The sequence below is a fragment of the Betta splendens genome, chromosome 22 (genome assembly GCF_900634795.4).
Source record: "Betta splendens chromosome 22, fBetSpl5.4, whole genome shotgun sequence".
Lineage (NCBI taxonomy): Eukaryota > Metazoa > Chordata > Actinopteri > Anabantiformes > Osphronemidae > Betta > Betta splendens.
The window spans coordinates 10,664,823-10,681,236 of record NC_040900.2 but is presented as its reverse complement, the minus strand read 5'-3'; the positions used below and the strand labels follow the sequence as shown (position 1 = coordinate 10,681,236).

The 16,414-nt window shown below is 51.8% G+C and overlaps 1 protein-coding gene across 5 annotated transcripts in view; it reads left to right on the top strand.

Moving 5' to 3' along the window:
• Positions 1-16,234, top strand: part of tiam2a (TIAM Rac1 associated GEF 2a) — a 61,569-nt gene extending 45,335 nt beyond the window's left edge. For 3 of the 5 annotated variants that reach the window (XM_041069259.2, XM_041069260.2, XM_041069258.2), the window contains 13 exons: positions 654-736; positions 7,900-8,112; positions 9,057-9,125; positions 9,664-9,789; positions 10,220-10,328; positions 11,511-11,690; positions 11,782-11,900; positions 12,394-12,502; positions 12,787-12,845; positions 12,945-13,047; positions 13,229-13,322; positions 13,775-13,929; positions 14,232-14,989. In XM_041069259.2, the coding sequence (XP_040925193.1) occupies positions 654-736; positions 7,900-8,112; positions 9,057-9,125; positions 9,664-9,789; positions 10,220-10,328; positions 11,511-11,690; positions 11,782-11,900; positions 12,394-12,502; positions 12,787-12,845; positions 12,945-13,047; positions 13,229-13,322; positions 13,775-13,929; positions 14,232-14,932 (2,120 nt within the window). In that variant the 3' untranslated portion in view covers positions 14,933-14,989. The other 2 variants (XM_055505910.1, XM_055505909.1) reach the window with 2 other exon arrangements.
• The last annotated feature ends 180 nt before the right edge of the window (positions 16,235-16,414 follow it).

Sequence of the window (16,414 nt, the reverse complement as noted above, 5' to 3'; positions counted from 1 at the left end):
TCTGTAATCTGGATTACGAGCCTGTCGAACGAGACAGCCCAACTCAGATGGCTGGAGATCCTCAGTAGCTCATCTGTGGCTGTCAGACGTTTGACTGCCAGCCGAAAGGAGGAGTTGGGCTCCACAGGAGGTCTAGAAGTTCTCTTTTGTTCCCTGCTGTCACGTTGGCCTGCCTCCCGGGCTACAATCAGAAATAAAGTCTTCCTGTGTGCCAACCGCTAGAGAGTTTGTCCTCAGGACCTTGAATTTAATGAGTAAGTGGGGAAAATCAGGAAGCTCTCATCCTGTAATGAAATATACATTATATTAATAGGGATATTTGGGGGAAACGGCAAAAAGCTGTAGCTACAGAGCTGTTTTTAATTTGTTGTAGTCAAACAAGGACATCAGAGCAGAGTCTTTAATTAACAAAATTTTTTTTGTTTGTTTTTTTGGTATAACTGAACCATGTCCATTTTTAGTTTGAGCTGTGTGCAGCTGGAAGGCGCCCAGAATGGTTTCAGAGTAGATCCAGCCGGCATTGTTTGTGTTCTGGGGTCGGAAGGAAAAAAAAAAACAACTGTACAGATGCAGTGACGGGTGGCATGAACATAAAACACTGCTTCTCATGCAACCATGAAGCGACATTCACCTAACTTCCCGTTTCCTTGCAGACGTGTGTCCTGCAGCTGAAGATGGCGTAGCACTGGAGGATGGTCCCGCCCACCGCGCACACAGGCCCGTCCATCACAGCAAGGTGTGTGAGAACGTCAGACACGCCCACCGTTCCTTCGCCTTCCATGATTGCATGCGGAATGCCGTTGGGGGTCCGTGTGTGTGTGTGTGTGTGTGTGTGTGTGTGTGTGTGTGTGTGTGTGTGTGTGTGTGTGTGTGTGTGTGTGTGTGTGTGTGTGTGTGCCCACTCGCCGTGGCAGCTGCGGGGCCTGTCACACACCAGACTGGCACCAATCCGCGGCATTACCATAATTAGGATATTCCATCATAGCCACCGGTATAAACACAGCTTATTACTGTCACGCAGGCGGGATGCGGAGTGAGAGGGGAGGCGGCGTGACACGCGAGCGGACGCGGGACAAATCTCGGGAAACGGCGGAAGGCGCTTCCATCGCACTCGCCCTCACTCCCACATCCGCATAATATGGACGAGCAGAGATCCTCTTCCTGTTTATCTCTTCCTGCAGAGCATCTCCTCCGTTCAAACGGGTTTAGAGGGATCTCGGCTCTGTAACGATGCCAAATTACCGCCCCTGATGGTTCACGACAGATCGTGAGCCTATTTCTGTCCTCTCTGCAGCTCGGCAGCTATCTGCTCGGCTTGTTTTGATGTGGGCACCAACTCTATAGGAGTGGTTGAAGCGAGACCGGCCCGGTGGTGGTGTTGCATTGAGGGTGCGTCTGTGGGCTGGTGTTTATTGAGAGGAAGCTGCAGAAGCTTCGCGCGCGATCAGCGTCGATGGGCCGAAGACGCGCACGCTGGACGCTGCTTCCACCAACTCCACGTTGATGCAGTGGATCGGCAGGTGCGGTCCATCCATACTAAATCCCGGCCAAATAGCCAGAAACCGCCGCTAATCGCTGGAGCGGCCGTGGCTTCATTTTAATTGGCCGCGTCAGACGATGGCGCGCGGCGCCTGACCCCGGGTCAGCCAGGGGGCGGATTAGTGAGCACAGCGCTCCCTCTCCTCTCCATTCTGGCTCTGTTTGTCTCTCGTTTTGTTTGCCCGGTGACATGAGTCAGTCCCACTGCGCTGGGATCTGCACTGCACCACAGCTGCTGCTGCTGCTGCAGCTCCCTGCCTTCTGTCTTTCACTGAGCAATGAATGGAAGCGCGTGTATGTCACTGCATACATCCCCCCCCCCCCCTTTGTGACAGCAATTTAAAAACACACGGTGAGGTAGTGGCGCTGGCGAATCAGGTCTTCGCCTTCGTGATTTAATCGCTGCACGGCTGTCGGGTTGATTCTCCGGGGTGGGAAGTGGGAAGGAGGGAGTCGCCGGGTAGAGAATCAGCCGAGTGGCAGCCTACAGGTGCACGCGACGCCCTGAATGTCAACAGAGACGGAGGAAAAAGACTAATTTCAAGCTTCTTGCCACATCTTGTCATCGTCTGGCTCACAAGACTGACTGCCTTTAGATTAATTGGTCCATCGCATTCCAATTTGTGTGTGTGTGTGTGTGTGTGTGTGTGTGTGTGTGTGTGTGTGTGTGTGTGTGTGTGTGTGTGTGTGTGTGTGTGTGTGTGTGTGTGTGTGTGTGTGTGTGTGTGTGTGTGTGTGTGTGTGTGTGTGTGTGTGTGTGTGTGTGTGTGTGTGTGTGTCGCCGCTAACATGTTGTCTACCGTCAGGAGGATGCTAATTGCCTGTGAATCACCCAATGATGTATTTGGCCGCAGCGTCGTCGCAGCTGCTTTAAGGCGACGTCGCGGCGATCTCAAGCAGTCGACTGCAGAACTCGGGCAAAACGAGCCGATTGGACGCGCGCGCGTTCCTACGGCCCGGCGACGCACGCGCGAGAGCGCTTATCTGCGGGATCCAAACGGCAGAGTTGGTTTCTGCCTCATCTAATCCCCACTAGTTGGGGAATGGAAATGTTTAGTTGGCTCCATCCCAGCGGACAGATGGAAGGTTACGCATGGCGCTGCACGGACAGATGATTGTATGTTATCAAGACACGCGCTTCACATACAGCAGAAAGAATGAGCTAATTGACTTAACTGGCTGAAGACTGGATTAATTATTATAGTATTTCAAAGTTCCAAACAGACGAGTAGCTGTTACACCACTGGACACATCACTGGGTTTATTGCATGAGTAAATGATGTAAATAATCAGAGTTTCACTCTGCTGCTCTCAAATTCCATCATGTACTGATCACTTATTATATTAGATATCCTTACTGCGGCTGGTATTAAAGCAAATGTTAAACAGCAGGCAGACGTATAAAGCCTCTTTGCTTTTGTCCAGACAAGACGTTTCCATAAGAGCATTTGCATGGTGGCGTACGACTGGAGCCGCCCTCCGTCTGGTTTAGTTGGTGCAATTTGTCCTGTTTCAAGTAGGGTTCCCTGAATTAGATGAAGGCATGCGTGCCTTAGTGTGTGTGCGTGTGTATGTGTGTGTGCTTGTTCTCCTTACTTTCCATTTTGCTACGTTTTGTCTTTTTTTTTTTTTTTATTACAAGACGAGTCTGAGGTGTTTAAGCACGCGCTGGTTAAGTTATGCAGTTTTGATTCTGCGCTCTTATCGCTGGTTCTAGACTTCAAAAAGATGCGGATGATGCCTACGGATACTCGGCTCCATCATCTTCTTCAAATATGATGGCGTCTTCCTCGGAGCTAAAACCATCCCCTCGCTAAACTTGAGAGAATCTGCTTCTGTGTGTGTGTGTGTGTGTGTGTGTGTGTGTGTGTGTGTGTGGCAGGCTGATATAGGGAGATGTGTTTTATGACTAAGCCCATCAGCCACCATATGGCCATGAGCAGGCTAATAATCTGGGCTTACTGCTGTCAGTGTGTCTAAGACTGGCCTGCTCCTGTCAGTCCATTCTGCTTTGATCAAGTTGTGGAGGTCCAACCTTAAAAAGGAAGGAGCAACAGAGGAACTACGGGCCTCCCTGACCCGAGATGAAGCTGATAACCGGGCCGGAATGACCGGAGAGCGGGCTCCCGGCGCTGCTCCCGGCGCCGCACCGACCGCCCCCCGGCCGCTCCTCCACGTCGTCCCCCTCGTCGAGCTCTTCGGCCGGGAACGGTCCCCGGCCCAGGCCCTCTGCTCGCTTCTGGCCATGTGCTGGTTCTGGCCGTCGGACTGCGGCGCCGGAGAGAAGGACTTGTTCCTGGGCTCGGCGCTGCTCGGTTTGGGACGGCTGCTCAAAGACAAGCTGGCGTGTGTGGCTCAGGACGTGGCCGCCTGCCTGTCCTGCCATGCGGGCGCCAAGGCGGAGGAAGCACCGGTAACTATGGCGACGTGGCTGATGCTAGTCTGAGCCGAGTGTAATCTGTAAAATACGCGCTAATCTGTCATCGGGTGCTTTGTTTCTGCATCATCAAGCCATTCTGCGTTGCCTCTCATTGAGTTGGAGACCTTTTATCAGACTAGCTTACATTGCTAGCGCTGCTTTGGCTTTTGTGAGGACAGTTATGCGGCGGAGTGCAGTGAGTGGCCTGAGGGCCTCTGCAGAATGGACGCTTTAATCTGAAGTTGGCTTCATTATTAAAACACACTCCTCTCCCGAAGTCCTCGGAGACTCGGCGGAATAATATTTGTTTAGGATGAATAATAAAAGGCATAAATGGGCTTGAGTGGAGCGCGACGGGACCGGCCGGGCCCTCCCTCCCCCTTCTCATCCCCTCCCTCCCCCCTTCTCGTCCCCCGCAAACCCCCCTCCTCCCCCTCCGCTCCGTTTGATTTACGAGCGCACGTCTTCTTTTATTGAGCTTCCAAAAGAAGATGGCATCGTGAAGCTATAGCGCGCTAACATGGCAAATGAATCACCGCGCTGCCAACCGGCCACCTGGCTCTCTCTCTCTCGCTCGCTCGCTCGCTGTGTCATGACAAGGCTGTATTCTGTGAGGGATGGGTAAAGCCGGCCCCGGGGACCCGCCTGAGTTTTATTCAGGCTTTTTTTTTTTTCATTTTTCATTTTTTTACCCCCCCCCCCTCCCTCCCCGGCGTTTGTTTGTTTATTGGCGCGCCGACGTGGCCTCGCTGCTGGTGAAGGCGCGAGGCTTCTTCTTTGATTCGAGCCGCATTTCATCTGCAAAACAGGCTGAGCTCTGTACATAATGACTCCGTCGGAGCGTTAAAAGGAGATGGAGACAGTGTTTAGTGTTTGTCAGAGCTGTGCTGCCGGAGCTGTGTGTTTTTCCCCAGCACTCGGGGAGGGAAAGCAACTATTGGGATATGTCCTCAACTGAGGCCGAACAACAATAATTAATAGAGTGGGAATTTCTTTTTGTCTCTGGTGGATAAAATTTTCCCCTTTACTGAGACGTGACATAAGATCATAAGATGGAGTGGAAGCCAGAATCTTAATTACTCCCATTGATTGTCTGCCTTCATGAAACAGGCACTTTGCTGCTCATGTGGTCCAGGTGAGGCCATGGTTCACATTCCTACCCCCCCCCCCCACCCCCACTAGCTTACAGAGATTTTTTTGGAGTCAGCCATTCCTCTGTGTGTGCATGAAAGAAGCCAGAACAGTCCGCATTCTGCTGCTGGTATTGAGAGCGTGGGCACTGATGAGGCCTCTCCATTCAGCTCTCAGCAGGTCATCGCACGGCTGCAAAAAAAAAAAAAAAGAGCCAAAGTGAGACAGATGCAAGCGGGACCGGCATTGATGCAACGAGACGGGCACTGAGTGAGGATAAATGCGAGGGGAAGGGACCCCCCCCCCCTCTACTTGCACCAGTGAAGTGGCCAGAATGTCCGCTTGTGATTGAAACGCAAAGCGAGCACCTTGTCGTCGCGGGGCCTCGGTCGAAGCTAAGTCCACGCTAAGTGAGAAGATGGCCGAGCTCTCCTCCGCGGCCCATCGTGGAAGCTCTCTCTAGACGGCTCCGCCATGCCGGACCCGAGGGGAGGCCGGCTGCGCGGGAAGGGCCGCTCGCTGGCCCGCCGGACCAGGCGCCGGGCCAGCGCCGCGTGGAGGCGGCTCTACCGGCTGCTCTTCATGGTGAGCGAGGGCGGAGGCGTGTCGCCGGAGGTGAGGACGGGTCGGCGGCGCCTCATGATGGCGAAGGAGCTGCTGCTCGCGGCCAAAGCGATCACGTCTCGCTAATTTAGGTGGATTATTCCGAGCGCGTGAGCTGAGAAGCGCAGACGGACCCGGGCAGACGGACGCGAAACGGCGAAACGTCCGTATGATGCAACGAGTCTCGTTTTCTAAACTGACTAAAGGGTCTGAGCTCGGAGAGGAGGTAGGAGTGATTCACGCAGGCGTCTCGGAGACAACCTGACTAGAAACTCGCAGCGGAGCTGTCGGATCCACTCCTTCCCCGGCGCTCCCCGTCTCCTCTGCCACTTCTGGCTGCCGTCCCCGGCTTTTAATTGCTTATTTGGGCTGGCTGTCAGGCTGCGGCTTTGTTGTGAGACAACTCCTGAGTCATGACAGCGCTTGGCCCCTTCACCTCCCTCTCTCGCTCGCTCTCTCTCTTGCTCGCTCGCTCGTTCCTCCTGACCACCTCATTTTTGTGTGTGTGTGTGTGTGTGTTTGTGTGTGTGTGTGTGTGTGTGTGTGTGTGTGTGTGTGTGTGTGTGTGTGTGTGTGTGTGTGTGTGTGTGTGTGTGTGTGTGTGTGTGTGTGTGTGTGTGTGTGTGTGTGTGTGTGTGAATTAACTCACACAATTAACAAACACGCATGTGTATCAAGGCCCCGTCAGGCCTCCTCCCCTCTGTTTCCTCTGGGCACATGTAGCAGAAACAAACGGCAGGCGGCCGTTATCTGTCTCCACAAAGCCGCTCTCCCCTGTCTGGCGCTAGCGCTAATATCATTCAATCCTGTGTTTCCTTCAGGCAAAGACTCCCTGGTGCAACGTGGAGTTTGAGCCAGTATCGGAGAATGCAGGGATGACGTGTGTGAATGGGTGATACCCTCAGATTCTTTAGGAACCACCTCTAATATCGCTGTGACGGTGATGCTGCACGCTAGCACGCACGCTAGCACGCACGCTAGCACGCACGCTAGCACGCACGTTGTGTATGTGTGAGTCGGCTGCAGCTGCACGAGCGTCTCGGCCCCTCCAGCCGTGCACGGGGAGACATTAAGTCCCATCATAATTATCAGACCACTCTCGGAGAGCTCCGGAGAGGAGGGCTGCTGTGGGTGGTGGAGCCTTTTAAAGCGGCTTAGACCAGACGTGCATGGAGGACACTGAGAGGAATTTCCTCCCCCCGTCTCGCACTTAATTTTCCCTTCTCCTGCTCTCGCGCTGGCGGGCCGGCTCCGCAGTGACCGTGCTATAATGAGCTAACTGATGAGTCGCGGGCTTATTAATGGGATGGATTTGATTGTCTGAGAGCTCCCTGGGAATGGATTTGGGGGGGGGCCCCCCCCCAGGAACAAAGCTGCGTGCTGTGTACCCGCAGCGTCAGGGCGGCGGGCGCTCGATCCACGCGTCAGCTGCAGACAAACGCTTGCTCATGTAATATTTGGAGCTCGTGACGCACACACAAACACACACACACACAGTGCTGAGCAGCTGTTTTGTCTGGCATCGCTGGCGTCCCACGGTGCCGTGTTGCCGCGCAGCGAGCCGGAACCTGCTATTACGGCCACTTATCAGCCTCTGCTGATTCCGCCGGCCCGGCCACAGATTATAATGCTACATCATGTCATTCCCATGCAACAGGGCGGCCTGGTCATCACGGCGGCTATTTTTAGCGCAGCGCGCAGGGAAATTGATGGGCTTGTGCACTTCTGGCCAGGGCTGCTCGGCCTAGAGTGCTTGAAGAGCTACTCAACGCTCGAATCTACACAAAGGACTCACGTTGGGTTTGGTTGTTGAGGGATGGTCAGACACAAAACTGTCCGGTATGGATTCGGTAGAACACTGTTACATCCTCTAATGCCGTCTACTGGGAGACACACTTAGTCTTTCAGATGCACTGAAAGTCTTTGATGCAAAGCCAATTAGCATAGAGTGCATAACTAAACCTTCATAACACCCTCAGTATTCCCAGGGGAACCACTGGTCGCGCACAGTGTGGGATTCCATCCATCATTATTTCATACAGATTTGGAGCCGAACTCATTAGCGCCTAATGGTTAAATGAGGCAGATGAAAGACCCCAGAGTTTCATTCTGTGTTCATGGGCACGTGCGTTTCACACATCAGCCTTTTTCTAATCCCCGAGCCGCCCAACCTAACGCATCCCCCGCCTCTCTGTCGCCCCCTGCAGAGCGTGGACACGGTGTGCACCCTCTACCAGTCCTTCCAGGACGCGACGGGCTCCATGGAGGAGGGCCCTCGGGCCGGGCAGGGCGGGGGGCCGCGGCCGGGCCCCTCGGGAGACGCCGCCCTGCTCAGACCCTGCCCCAAGCACCTGAGCGCCACGGAGAGGTTACGCAAGGTCATCCAGGAGCTGGTGGACACGGAGAAGTCCTACGTGAAGGTGACCCCACCGAGCCTCAACTGCTCCCATATCACCACCTGCTAAATATTGTATTAGATTTATAGAACTGTTTTTGTTTTTTAGATTTTATCATGATATAAAGATCCTTATTGTACAAGTCTGTCCAAACATAACCAATCTGCTCATTCATTAGAAACTTGTATGTCGTCTGCTTAATCCGGTCAAGCGTAAAAACGTCCCCCATCCGGGGAAGCCTTCATTTATTTTTGCAGCCCCATTTTTCCTCAGGCTCTTTCAAATTATTTCCAAATGACTCCTTTTAATATAAGACAGGAGCCAGAGGACACACAAAGGAGTAGAAGAAAGAGATGCTGTTTTTCTCCATCACTGTTTGCTCTCCTCCCTTTCCCCTCCTCCCCTCTTCCCTTATTTATCTCCCTCCCGCCCAATCACTTTGCCGCCTTCATGTTTTCCAATATGACCTTTTCCTCCCCGAAGCACATTACAGAGCCATATTCGTGATCTTTACGCTTGGCATTTTAAAAACTCTCCACCTCACGTGTTATTTTTTCATTTGTCTCATTACACTCTTTCTCTATGCACCTTGCTGTTTATATAGCAATGGGCGACATCATCCACAGAGACTTTTGATACGGGCCCCATTTGCTTGTGCCCACCGCGGTAGCGAGCGAAGGGGGACAAAGCAGAGCAGGAGGTGAAAGCTCGTAAATCAACCTAATGAGAATATCCCCACTGATATGGAGACAAGCTACAGCCACATTACAGGAGGGAGGTGGAGGGGGGCGGGGAGGAGACCATGGGGTAATGAGGGGAGGGTTGTGTCAGGGAGACAGGTTATACAAGAAGAAGTTACAAAACGGCAGAAAGAGTGAGCTGTTCATTGGATTGGGAGGGTTAAGGAATGTTGATTTACATTATGAATTGTCACTAAACATCTGTTTTGTTTTGTTTTTTGTGTGTAGGACCTGACATGTTTATTTGAGATCTACCTGAAGCCCCTACAGCACGAAACCTTCCTCACACTGGACGAAGTAGGTCGCGTGTGTCGTGTTGAACGTGAAAATCCCTGAGTGTTTGTTACCAGAGGGTGATGAGGACGAATTAGCATTCAGCTCCACCGACATTCTAAAGTCCCAGGTGGACAATAATACGAGCCAGGACATAAAAATCCCCTTAATTATTCAGCGTGCATTCACACGCCGTCTGACGACGCCTGGTGAAGCTCGGCTGCAGCCTGGCTACGACCTGAGCCTCAAACACAGGATTTCTCCCCAAAGACAAGAAGGAGCCGAGCAGGAGGCAAATTAAAAGGCTGTTATGGGATGGTGGGATTTGTCCATACTTGAAACAGACCAGGGCGCGTTAGCCTCCAATCAGCTTGATTGGAGACTGGAATCAACCAGTGTGTGTGTGGCTAGAATGTATACATTTGTGTGTGCATTTCTAACAATATCAGATTGCAGCTTTTAAATCCTCGGCATGTTATAAGTTACTGTCTATATTAACCTTCAGCCTCGTTTTGCTTACGTTGTCTTCGTTCCCCCTGCTGTTTTCCGCCGTGCGCGTCAGATGGAGAGCCTGTTCGGCAGCCTGCCGGAGATGCTGGACTTCCAGAGGGTCTTCCTGCAGACGCTGGAGGAGCGAATCGCCTGCTCGCCCGACTTTAGCACCATAGAGACGCCGTCGGAGTTCAAGGTGAGCGACACGCGTAACGTTAGTAATAAAGAGTCCAGCCATTTAACACTGACCAGAGAATTGCCACCAAAGGAAGAAAAAAAAAGATCTTCAGGCTTATGAATCATTGAGGTGGTGTGACACTGCAGCATGATTTATGGGCTTGACATGACAAGATGTGGGGTGTATTGACGGAGGGGACGGTTCACTGGCTGGATTGTCAGCTGCTGAAAGCTAGCGTACACGACAGGGCAGGTGAGAGCGAGCGAGCGAGCGAGAAAGAGAGAGAGTAGCTGTTTGAATAATCTCCCAAGAGACGGGAAGCAGAGTGGTCCGGTCGTGACTCCACATGTTCACGCTCTCTCATCCTCCATGGCTTTGTGCAGCGCCGCTCCCCTCCATCTGTGTGCAACGCTTTTCATTCTCCCCCCCACGTGCTCTCTGTTTACAGAAGTTGCTGTTTTCCCTGGGGGGTTCGTTCCTCTACTACGCCGACCACTTCAAGCTCTACAGCGGCTTCTGCGCCAACCACATCAAGGTCCAGAAGGTCCTGGAGAGAGGTATTAAACCGGACGGAGTGGACCAGACTGAAACACACACCCGCTGCTAAATTCAGCGATCTTGCACCCACGTTGCATCAGGGACACGTCACTGTGGAAGGCAGCGCCTCCTCTTTATGGAAACAAATCAGTTATGTAGAAAAGTAAACGTTCCAGAGTGCAAGGTGAGCGATGCCTCTCCAGTTTACAGCCACGAGAGCGGCTTCATAGCGGTAAACAGGCACTCGAAGCTTCGATTTCACTTGGAAAAGTCTCTGGTGGGTCAGAATCACCTAGAGGAGCCTCACGTGCCCTAAACGTCGTCTTGAAGGCAACGCTGGGCGCTCTGGACCATTAAATATTCGGAAAAGATGGTGGAAATGAAGTTCGGTTGCCCTAATTACAGGATATAACAAGATCAGACTACCATGCTCTGAAGTTCTTAAATAATAACAGAGAAGACGGGACTGGGTTAAACGTCGATTATCTCGGTGTAATGATCATCGTTAGCTGATCTGTCGCCGGGCAGTTCCAGCTGACGATGCCACGCTCGAACTGCCGGCGTTTGCGTTTTTTTTTTTTTTTTTTTTTTGCACCCTGTTCTTTAACCAAGGCCTTGAATGTCACAGAGCGCAGTAATTGCACGCCGCACAAGCGTTAAGAGGCGGCAGTTGCTATTTACGCACGTCCGTCGACTCTTTAAGTAATTATGCGCCCGTTTCTGCCATCTTCATCACCCGCCTCCCTCCCTCCCTCCTTTCCCATCATGCCACGGGCTCTGCGCCCTCCCCCCCCGTTTGTTTTGTTGCCTCGTTAATTGCCTGCCAATTATTCCTGGAGGTGTCGATGCGGCTGCACGTCTGCGGCTGCCAGTGCTATAATTAATACTTTAATGGGGCCCCCCTCCGTAAGTGTTGTGGAGACGTACTGTTCACAAGGAAATGTCATCACCTTTAACGAAAAGCTGCCGCTTCGCACTAGCGCTGCATGAGCTCAGCGCCCACCCCTGAAAGCATCATCCCTCATCATATTCATTTTATTATGATGGTCAGAGAGACGAGTCATGAGCAAGTGTTTTCCGGCAGTGGCGGCCAGGTTACTTTGAGAGGATTACGCCACCCCTCGCTCGTGACACTGTTTGTTCTGAGACCACAAAAGCACAAAAACAACAGGCTCATTAATTCGGCATGTGTGTCCTTTCAGCTAAGACGGATCGGGCCTTTAAGGAATTCCTGGATGCGAGGAACCCCACCAAGCAGCACTCATCCACCCTGGAGTCCTACCTGATCAAACCAGTGCAGAGGGTGCTCAAGTACCCCCTGCTGCTCAGGGAGCTGGTCTCCCTCACCGACGGCGACAGCGAGGAGCACTACCACCTCACTGGTAGGGAGGCGAGCGCATCCCCCGCGCCTCTAACTCGGTCCTCGAGCTGTCTCCAGTAAATGACAGCGCTTTCCAATTCTCCCCCCCGCAGAGGCCCTGAAAGCCATGGAGAAGGTGGCCAGCCACATCAACGAGATGCAGAAGATCTACGAGGATTACGGCTCCGTGTTCGACCAGCTCGTCGCCGAGCAGACCGGCCACGATAAGGAGGTAGACACCCGTTGGCTAGCTAGAGCTAACTAGAACAGCCTCGTTGTGTCCGGACCGGTTCCAGTCGCATGACGGCGGAGCTGCACACGAGCAGAACGGGCCGTCACGTTCGCACACATGCACATCTATATTTAATTCGACCGCGTCCTTTTGTGGCCGTACAGTCATCGGCATCAATGTTTAATCCGAACATAACCGTCTTGGTTTGCTCTGTACATTGTTTACTGCAGCGTCTGCTCACGGGCCCCGGGGACCCGAAGCATTCAAATATTAAAAGTGAACGTTCAGGCATGTTATTGAGGGTACAGTGTGTTTTCTCTGCTTACTGTAAACAGCTCTCAGATAAATTTTTGCCTATACAAACATTTACAGCAGTTCTGAATTCCCTCGATTCCACCACATTACTCCCGCATTCGCTTCTCGCTAGTGAGGATTTTAGAACATGACGAAACTAATAAATGAATTTTAAATGATGCCCCCCCCTCTCTCTCAGGTCACAGAGATCTCGATGGGAGAGTTCCTCATGCACTCCTCCGTGGTCTGGCTCAACCCGCATCCATCGCTGGGTCGCATGAGAAAAGACCCGGAAATCACAGTGTTCGGTGAGTCCGCGCCCGACGGACGCCTGTCGCATCTGACGACACGTTCCTCATTTGTTAAACTTATTAACATCACCCGTGGATGTTTGCAGTTAAATGTTTAATCGGTAGACAAGCAGCCTCACCGCGCTCGGCTCCTGAGTGTCAGTATCTGTAGTACTGATGAGTACGTTATTGCTTTCAAGCTGGAAGCTAAAACGCTTGTGTGGATTGGACTCCTTTCATTGTGCTTCCCCCACGGGACGCTTCCTCGCCGAGATCATAATGTCTTTTCTCTGCTTCGCCAGTGTTCAAGAAGGCAGCGATACTGGTCTACAGGGAAAAAGACAAGCTGAAGAAGAAGATGGTGAGAATCACTCGCTCTCGCGTTCAACAAATGGTGCCTTTTTTAATGGGGGTAGCTTCATTCATCCTTTCCCCCCCGTGTGTGGCGTTTTCCGACCAGGCCAACCCTCGCTCGGCGCTTTCCCACGGGGACTCGGACCCCTTTAAGTTCCGCTGGCTCATCCCGCTCTCGGCGCTGCAGGTCAGACTGGGGAATACTGCAGGTAGGGAGCCGGCACTCGCTCACTAAATCACTCGCAAAGTACATCCGCTAAATCTCTTTGTTCTCACACGCGCACCTCTTCGGGCTCTTCAATCCAGCTCCCTCCCTCGCCGTTGGAAACCGCGCACCCAATTTGACTGCCTGATTAAAAGCGTCCCCTCTATTTCCCCTTGCTCTCGCAGGAACCGGCACAGAAAGCAGCTGCGTCTGGGAGCTGATTCACTCCAGGTCTGAAGTGGAAGGGAGACCGGAGACTGTTTTCCAGCTTTGCAGCAGGTTTGAACTTTATTGAATTTATTTATTCTGCTCCGTCCTCGAATGAGTTTGGTGAAGTGGTCTGCACAGTAATTAGATTGCCCCTGTTCATGTGATATGATACAATAGCTTAATAGTATTAGAAAAAGTAGCAAACACCTTAGATACCTAAATAATTTCCATTTCTCTCATTAATGCTGCATTTGTTGTTTTATAAAAAAGTATAAAAAATGTAGAAAAGTGAAAAACTTAAATAATTAAAACAGCACTACAAGACCTGACAATGCTGATAAGGTAAAAGTAGCTCTGATTGGCCTAAAGCCTTTAAGAACCTTGTAGAACAAGGCCACACCTTTTTATTGTTGTTTTGGGAATAACCGCATTATTGACATAGTGGCGAGAACGAAGGTCATTAGAAAATTGGGGACGTGTTTGCGCGCGTGTCACCATTCCTGCTCCCGCTCCATCCCCAGCGCGCCCGAGAGCAAGGTCAGCATCGTCAAGGTGATGCGCTCCATCCTCCGGGAGAACGCGAGGAGGAACGTGAGGTGCGAGGGAACGCTGGAGAGGAGCTGCAAGGAGCGCCTGGCCCCCCTGCGGAGCACCCTGCCCTCCTCCGCCCGACTAGGTGACGTTCACAGGGAGATGCTTCTAAACTTGACATTTCTTTCTAGCACTAACCGCTTTTTCTTGGAAGGCTTTCTATAATAAACACAGAAATCATAGGGGTGATTGTTGCTGATTGGTATAGTGGCCTTTAAAATAATCAGTTTTCTAACACTACCACCCATTATGCAAGTACTGTACACCTGATCCTATCTTTCTTATAAGGTCATTAAACACATCAATGGGGGAGCGGGTTTATGGTGCAAGTGTTCTGCTCAGATAAGCCTGACATTTCTAACATCGGCCTCCACCTTTTGTTACCAGGCTCCTCCAGGGCTACTTGGTTGTGTAAGGTGCCGACCGGAGATCTCTCCGCCCAGGCTGGGAATCCCAGGCCGGGCCCGGATTCGGACGAGGGGAGCCTGAGCAGCGGGACCTACAGTTTATCGGGGGCCGCCCGGTCCTCTGCTTCGTCTGACATCCCCCTCGCCCGGCAGATCTGGCCCGAGACGCCTGGGTCCAACGCACAGACCCGCTCCGCCTCCGTCAAGGAGTCCGACATCCTGAGCGACGAGGACGACGACGGCTTCAGCGAGGGGGGGGCGAGAAGGAGCAGCGGGGACAGCAGCGGGTCGCCCGCCAGCGCCATCGACGCTCAGTTCCTCCGGCTCACACTGTCGGAGGATGCCGCGTCGGGATGCGCACCGGCGCCCCGCGTGGAGCCGGAGGCGGCCGGGGACACGCCAGAGATCCGGGCCAAACTCGCGCGAGGGCACTTCGGCGCCGTCAAGAGGAAAAACGGCAGCTTTCACAGGAGCCAGGGCGCTCTGTTGGACATGAAGCAGCACAGCAGGTCACTGGACGGCCAGGCAGATGCGGCGTCCTCCTCAGGGGCAGACCTCAACATGTTGCTGGAGAGGGAGTTCAGCGTTCACAGTCTGACTTCTGTAGTCAACGAAGACTGTTTCTACGATACGGCCGAAAGCTGCGCCTCCCTTTCTGGAAATGTTACTACTTCGTCCTAGCGGGTGGGAAGGAAGGAAGGAAGGAAGGAAGGAAGGAAGGAAGGAAGGAAGGAAGGAAGGAAGGAAGGAAGGAAGGAAGGAAGGAAGGAAGGAAGGAAGGAAGGAAGGATGGATGGATGGATGGATGGGTGGGACTCTGCTGTACCTGGGCCACAGATTAGTCAGGTGCTGGTCCAGACATTTTGTGCACTGCTGCAAGCTCTACTGGTGAGGCTACGAAGCTGTGCCTCCACTTCATAAGCCAGACACCTTCCTGCTACAGGTCAGGAGTGAACTATTTAGTGCGATGGGAGCATATTGGCTGACGGACCCAGTTACTCGCCCCAGAGAGGAGAAGTGAGGCAATTTGTCTCAATGATGATGAGTGCAATGAATCTGCCAAGCACTCATGCATGCACCCAATCTCCTCAGCTCCCTGGGCCTCCTCCTCCTCCTCCTCCACACACCATCTGACGTTTTCCCATCCAAGTTGGCCCTGCAGCTCCCGCTAATGGTCCTCATTGGGTTTTTAACCTTTTCCACAAAGAAACGGGATCTGCGTCCGTAATCCGCCAGTCAAGAAGACTGCAGAGGATGGATACCCAGGGTTTAATAAAATCTGATCTGAAATAAGTTTAGTGTTTTGGCACAGGAGAATTTCACAGGCTTTCAGGGTTGGAAAGATAGGATGAGATGATGCTTGGATGAGCAGGAAGTGGCCGTAACTTGAGCCATTTGCTGTATTTTGTGCACTAACGTACTGTTCTGCCTACACCTTTTTTTGCAATACGTGTATCTGTACAGGTTTTAATGTTATTAAGGCTGTTTTATTTATTTTTGGGTTTGATTATGTAATTTTTAGCTAGTGAAATTTAAGCAGTTTGTTGATCTACTCTTACTTTGAAAAGCATATGCGTTACCCTATCATCTTTATTTCCCTGCTGGACTTTGAATGTCTTTTCGCCAAAGACTTTTTATTTTCCCAGCTTAAGCGTTAGAATGTGTTTTTAACATACGGCTGCTTAACTGAAGATTATAAACTGCAGTATATAAATACACAAACCTTTCTATTGACACATTTTTATTCTTCTACTTACTTGACACTGTACAGATACGAACGAATTGCAGCGAACGCAGCTGATATTTTTGTACAACATTGTTTTGCCTTAACAGCGTCCATGTTGACGTACTGCAAAAAAAAAAAAAAGGCAAACCACTGCTACATTATTTACCCCACCGCGCCTTTAACGCTAGCTTACCAATGAATGTGAATTGCCCCCGTTCTTATGGAATTGTTTTCTAAATAAAAGTTTCATCTGTGAATGATGTCTGGAGAACTGCTGCTTTTTAAAGTTCACCTTCAAAGTCTGTCGCTTTAGCTCATACCTGATGTTCTTCATATCGCTGACGGGTAAAGCAGCGCTGGGAAATGAGTGTCTTATCTCCGGCTCGGTCCCTGGACTCAACTTGCCACCGGTCCCTTATTAGTTGTCAGAAGAAACA